At 42.6% G+C, this 7500-nt stretch overlaps 1 protein-coding gene across 1 annotated transcript in view; it reads right to left on the bottom strand.

The window, feature by feature from the left end:
• The window catches only part of LOC110518582 (CUB and sushi domain-containing protein 2), a 552259-nt gene that overhangs the window by 306682 nt on the left and 238077 nt on the right, over positions 1 to 7500 (bottom strand). The window contains 2 exon segments of the mRNA XM_036953653.2: positions 3767 to 3955; positions 7233 to 7448. Coding sequence (XP_036809548.2) covers positions 3767 to 3955; positions 7233 to 7448 — 405 coding nt within the window.

Genomic DNA, 7500 nt, shown 5'->3' with positions numbered 1-7500 from the left:
AAACAAAGTCTAAAGAAAAACATTTTTTTTAAAAGAAGCAGAAGGCTGGATAGCAGAAAACACACGCAACTTAATTACTTTCCTTCAACTGGAATGACCAAAAATTTACATTGAGACAAATTACTCTCTAAGGTTAGCCACTGTGAACCATTTCATACTGCAACTGTGAGACATTTCTACATTTTGTTATCTTGTTATCACAATTTGAGTTATTTTCCTTTTTTGGTATGATTCTGCTGGCTCTCCAGTTAGTTAAACATAGTTTATAGTTACACTCTAAGAATTAATTAGTGCTCATTTTAATACTATGTTCACCATCAATTCAACTCTGGACCTTAAAAGCCAGTTTCAATTGCTTGTTTTCATTCCTCTCCTCTAATCAGGGACTGATTTAGACCTGGGACGACAGGTGGGTGGAATTAATTAGAACCACAACTTCAGACCTCGTTAGGTCAGATTTGAATGATCTATTATTTACAACATTAGACATTCACATGATTAAAACATTTACAACCACTTGAACATTAGACATACAGAGCATTCAGGAAAATATTCAGACCCCTTAAACTTTTTCCACATTTGGTTACGTTACGGACTTATTCTAAAATTAATTCAATTATTTTTTCCCACTCATCGATCTACACACTATACCCTATAATTGTCACACCCTGATCTGTTTCACCTGTTCTTGTGATTGTCTCCACCCCCTCGAGGTGTCGCTTATTATCCCCAGTGTATTTATCCCTGTGTTTCCTGTCTCTCTGTACCAGTGTATTTCTCCCTGTGTTTCCTGTCTCTCTGTACCAGTGTATTTATCCCTGTGTTTCCTGTCTCTCTGTACCAGTGTATGTATCCCTGTGTTTCCTGTCTCTCTGTACCAGTGTATTTATCCCTGTGTTTCCTGTCTCTCTGTACCAGTGTATTTATCCCTGTGTTTCCTGTCTCTCTGTACCAGTGTATGTATCCCTGTGTTTCCTGTCTCTCTGTACCAGTGTATTTATCCCTGTGTTTCCTGTCTCTCTGTACCAGTGTATTTATCTCTGTGTTTCCTGTCTCACTGTACCAGTGTATTTATCCCTGTGTTTCCTGTCTCTCTGTACCAGTGTATTTATCCCTGTGTTTCCTGTCTCTCTGTACCAGTGTATTTATCCCTGTGTTTCCTGTCTCTCTGTACCAGTGTATTTATCCCTGTGTTTCCTGTCTCTCTGTACCAGTGTATTTATCCCTGTGTTTCCTGTCTCTCTGTCCCAGTGTATTTATCCCTGTTTTTCCTGTCTCTCTGTGCCAGTGTATTTATCCCTATGTTTCCTGTCTCTCTGTACCAGTGTATTTATCCCTGTGTTTCCTGTCTCTCTGTACCAGTGTATTTATCCCTGTGTTTCCTGTCTCTCTGTACCAGTGTATTTATCCCTGTGTTTCCTGTCTCTCTGTGCCAGTTTGTCCTGTATGTTAGTCAAGTCAACCAGCGTGTTTTTCCCCGTACTCCTTTTGATCGTCTTCCTGGATTTGACTCCTGCCGGACTCTGGACTACTTTCCCACCTGTCTGATCATCCTGCCCTGACCTTGAATCTGTCTGCCCTGACCTTGAATCTGTCTGCCCTGACCTTGAATTATCCTGCCCTGACCCTGAATCTGCCTGCCCTGACCCTGAATCTGCTTTCCCTGACCCTGGATCTGCCTGCCCTGACCCTGAATCTGCTTTCCCTGACCCTGAATCTGCCTGCCCTGACCCTGAATCTGCCTGCCCTGACCCTGAATCTGCTTTCCCTGACCCTGAATCTGCCTGCCCTGACCCTGAATCGGCCTGCCCTGACCCTGAATCGGCCTGCCCTGACCCTGAATCTGCCTGCCCTGACCCTGAATCTGTCTGCCCTGACCCTGAATTGGCCTGCCCTGACCCTGAATCTGCCTGCCCTGACCCTGAATCTGCCTGCCCTGACCCTGAATCTGCCTGCCCTGACCCTGAATCTCCCTGCCCTGACACTGAATCTGCCTGCCCTGACCCTGAATCTGCCTGCCCTTCGGTACCTATTGGACTGTGATCTGGTTTTGACCTTTTGACCTGTCCATGACCAGTCTCTTGCCTCAGTCCATTTGGATTAATAAACATTGTACGACGGTAACCATCTGCATATGGGTCTTGCCTTTTGCCTTGATAATAATGACAAAGAAAAAACAGGTTTTAATACATTTTTGCTAATTTAATTACAACAAACTATGTTACATATGTTATATTTATATAAGTATTCAGACCCTTTACTCAGGACTTCGTTGAAGCACCTTTGGCGGTGATTACAGCATCGAGTCTTCTTGGGTGTGATGCTACCAGCTTGGCACACCTGTATTTGGGGAGTTTCTCCCATTCTTCATTGCAGATCCTCTCAAGCCCTGTCAGGTTGAATGGGGAGCGTCGCTGCACAGCTATTTTCAGGTCTCTCCAGAGATGTTCGATCGGGTTCAAGTCCGTGCTCTGGCTGGGCCACTCAAGGACATTCAGAGACTTGTCCCAAAGCCACTCCTTCATTGTCTTGGCTGTGTTCTTAGGGTCGTTGTCCTGTTGGAAGGTGAACCTTTACCCCAGTCTGAGGCCCTGAGCACTCTGGAGCAAGTTGTCATCAAGGATCTCTCTGTACTTTGCTCCGTTCAGCTTTCCCTCGATCCTGACTAGTCTCCTTGTCCCCGAAAAACATCCCCACAGCATGATGCTACCACCATGCTTAACCGTATAGGGATGGTGCCAGGTTTCCTCCAGACGTGACGCTGGCATTCAGATCTGTGCCTCGACACCTGTCTTGGAGCTCTACAGACAATTATTTTGACCTCATGGCTTGGTTTTATCTCTGACATGCACTGTCAACTGTGGGACCTTATATAGACAGGTGTGTGCCTTTCCACATCATGTCCAATCAATTGAATTTACCACAGATGGACTCCAATCAAGTTGTGGAAACATCTCAAAGATGATCAATGGAAATCGAATGCATCTGAGCTCAATATTGAGTCTCATAGCAAAGGGTCTGAATACTTATGTAAATAAATGATTTCTGTTTTGTATTGTTAATACATTTGCAAATGTTAAAAAAAACTGTTTTTGCTTTGTCATTATGGTATATTGTGTGTAGATTGATAAAGATTAAAAATATTTTTACAAATCTGAGTATCTCCATAATCCGCTCTCTATATCTCTATATATCACCATAATCCAATCTATATATCTCTATATATCTCCATAATCCACTCTCTATATCTCCATATCTCCATAATTCACTCTATATATCTCTATATATCACCATAATCCACTCTCCATATCTCCATAATCCACTCGCAATATCTCCATAATCGACTCTATGTATCTCTATACCTCCATAATCTACTCTATATATCTCCATAATCCACTCTCTATATCTCCATAATCCACTCTCTATATCTCCATAATCCACTCTCTATATCTCCATAATCCACACTATATATCTCCATAATCTACTCTATATATCTCCATATCACCATAATCCACTCTCTATATCTCCATAATCTACTCTATATATCTCCATAATCCACTCTCTATATCTCCAATATCCCCTCTATATAGTGTATAAGGCTGTGTGGTAATATATAGGGTTATATTTAAGGTTGTGGGTTGTGTTGGAGTGTTTTACGTAAGGGCACATGAGATGGGTGTGCATTAGTTTAATATACATGATTGGGCGAGTTAGTGGTTGGGGGAGAGGGGGGAGCAAAACCAAATGAAATTGCGGGGCCACCTACCAACACACCTTGGCAGAGGGGAGCTCCAAACCCTCCTCCGCCCCCCCAGACACGTCACCCTCGCCGGCCCCTCCAGACGGTAACCAGGGAAACAGGAGAAGATGAGCGCGTCCCCCACCCCAAACTGTAACCCCTTACGGGTACTGTAGGGAGGAACGCCGGGGTCTTCACAAGGCTCCAGGTCATATTCTGAAGGAGGAGAGGAGAAAGGGATGGATGGAAAAGAGAGGTAATCATTCGTAAAATGAAAACATAACTCCATTTTTGAGGATACCAATATTGCATTGCATTATCATGGATTTTCTTCCAGTTGACCTATGATCATGAAAAGCGTCTATATAGATATGTTATACCTGTTACACCTGTTACTACTGTTACACCTGTTATACCTGTTACTACTGGTACACCTGTTACACCTGTTACTACTGGTACACCTGTTACTACTGGTACACATGTTACACCTGTTACTACTGGTACACCTGTTACTACTATTACACCTGTTACACCTGTAACACCTGTTACTACTGGTACACCTGTTGCACATGTTATACCTGTTACACATGTTACACCTGTTACTACAGGTACACCTGTTACTACTGTTACACCTGTTACACCTGTTACTACTGGTACACCTGCTACTACTGGTACACCTGTTACACCTGCTACTACTGGTACACCTGTTACACCTGTTACACCTGTTACTACTGGTACACCTGCTACTAATGGTACACCTGTTATACATGTTACTACTGGTGCACCTGTTACACCTGTTACACCTGGTACACCTGTTACTACAGCTACACCTGTTACACCTGTTACTACTGTTACACCGGTTATACATGTTACTACTGGTACACCTGTTACACCTGTTACTACTGTTACACCTGTTATACCCGGTAGACCTGTTACACCTGTTATACCTGTTACTACTGGTACACATGTTACTACTGGTACACATGTTACTACTGGTACACCTGTTACTCCTGTAACACCTGTTACTACTGTTACACTTGTTATACCGGTTACACCTGGTATACCTGTTACACCTGTTACACTTGTTATACCTGTTACACCTGTTGCTACTGGTACACCTGTTACTACTGTTACACCTGTTACACCTGTTATTCCTGTTACACCTGTTACACCTGTTACACCTGTTACATATGTTACACCTGTTACACATGTTACTACTGTTACTACTGGTACACCTGTTACTACTGTTACACCTGTTACTACTGTTACACCTGTTACACCTGTTATACCTGTTATACCTGTTACACCTGTTACACCTCTTACACCTGTTACTATGTGTACACCTGTTACACCTGTTTCTACTGTTACACCTGTTATACCTGGTACACCTGTTATACCTGTTACTACTGTTACACCTGTTATACCTGTTATACCTGTTATACCTGTTACACCTGTTACACCTGTTACACCTGTTACTATGTGTACACCTGTTACACCTGTTTCTACTGTTACACCTGTTATACCTGTTACTACTGTTACACCTGTTATACCTGTTACTACTGTTACACCTGTTATACCTGGTACACCTGTTACACCTGTTTCTACTGTTACACCTGTTATACCTGGTACACCTGTTTCTACTGTTATACCTGGTACACCTGTTTCTACTGTTACACCTGTTACACCTGTTTCTACTGTTACACCTGTTACACCTGTTACACCTGTTTCTACTGTTACACCTGTTATACCTGTTACTACTGTTACACCTGTTATACCTGGTACACCTGTTACACCTGTTTCTACTGTTACACCTGTTATACCTGTTACACCTGGTATACCTGTTACTACTGTTATACCTGTTACTACTGTTACACCTGTTATACCTGTTACACCTGTTATACCTGTACACCTGTTACACCTGTTACTACTGTTACACCTGTTACACCTGTTATACCTGTTACTACTGTTACACCTGTTATAACTGTTACACCTGTTATACCTGTTACACCTGTAACTACTGTTACACCTGTTACACCTGTTACACCTGTTTCTACTGTTACACCTGTTATACCTGTTACTACTGGTGCACCTGTTACACCTGTTTCTACTGTTACACCTGTTATACCTGGTACACCTGTTACACCTGTTTCTACTGTTACACCTGTTATACCCGGTAGACCTGTTACACCTGTTATACCTGTTACTACTGTTACACCTGTAACTACTGTTACACCTGTTACTACTGTTACACCTGTTATACCTGGTACACCTGTTACACCTGTTTCTACTGTTACACCTGTTATACCTGTTACTACTGTTACACCTGTTATACCTGTTACTACTGTTACACCTGTTATACCTGTTACTACTGTTACACCTGTTATACCTGTTACTACTGTTACACCTGTTATACCTGTTACTACTGTTACACCTGTAACTACTGTTACACCTGTTACTACTGTTACACCTGTTATACCTGTTACACCTGTTACACCTGTTTCTACTGTTACACCTGTTATACCTGTTACTACTGTTACACCTGTTATACCTGTTACACCTGTTATACCTGTTACTACTGGTGCACCTGTTACACCTGTTACACCTGTTTCTCCTCATGTTCATAACCTGTTACTACTGCTCCTCATGTTCATAACCTGTTACTACTGCTCCTCATGTTCATAACCTGTTACTACTGCTCCTCATGTTCATAACCTGTTACTACTGCTCCTCATGTTCATAACCTGTTACTACTGCTCCTCATGTTCATAACCTGTTACTACTGCTCCTCATGTTTATAACCTGTTGCTACTGCTCCTCATGTTTATAACCTGTTACTACTGCTCCTCATGTTCATAACCTGTTACTACTGCTCCTCATGTTCATAACCTGTTACTACTGCTCCTCATGTTCATAACCTGTTACTACTGCTCCTCATGTTCATAACCTGTTACTACTGCTCCTCATGTTCATAACCTGTTACTACTGCTCCTCATGTTCATAACCTGTTACTACTGCTCCTCATGTTCATAACCTGTTACTACTGCTCCTCATGTTTATAACCTGTTACTACTGCTCCTCATGTTCATAACCTGTTACTACTGCTCCTCATGTTCATAACCTGTTACTACTGCTCCTCATGTTTATAACCTGTTACTACTGCTCCTCATGTTCATAACCTGTTACTACTGCTCCTCATGTTTATAACCTGTTGCCAATTCTGATACTGCTCCTCATGTTTATAACCTGTTGACAATTCTGATACTGCTCCTCATGTTTGCACTGTTAGTTTCATGGTGCGTCTAGCCAGAAAGGAAGGCTAACCCTGTGACAAATACACACAGAGACTCATATTTGTTTACAATGTATAACACGATAAGGTATTCTCTCAGTATTCCAAATGTCACACGGTTTTAATCCGTAACGACTTAAAATGCTATTTCATGGTCCCTGGAGCCGGATAAGAAGCCATGCTAAGTTAAACCGGTACCCCTACCTGAGAAGGTGATGTTGAATCCCTCGTAGGAGACTGAGAAGTCTGAGAGGAAGCGTATCTGAGCGGTGTAGTTCCCATACAGGCCTGCACTGAGGGTGGGGGGCAGTGTTGAGCCCGTTAGTCTCCACAGGGGCTCGGGGAAGCTGCCGTTCTCTGTCACCAACAGGTGGTCATGGGGAGACTCTAGGTGGAATGTATGGAAGGTGAACTGGACACCTGGTGGGGCAGGAATGAGAGAGAGAGAAGAGTCAACTACACTTCCTGGTGG

This window comes from Oncorhynchus mykiss, chromosome 18 (assembly GCF_057628025.1).
Source record: "Oncorhynchus mykiss isolate SJ-2025 chromosome 18, ASM5762802v1, whole genome shotgun sequence".
Classification (NCBI taxonomy): Eukaryota; Metazoa; Chordata; class Actinopteri; order Salmoniformes; family Salmonidae; genus Oncorhynchus; species Oncorhynchus mykiss.
Note: the sequence above shows the minus strand (reverse complement) of the source record. Positions and strands in the feature narration are given on the sequence as shown.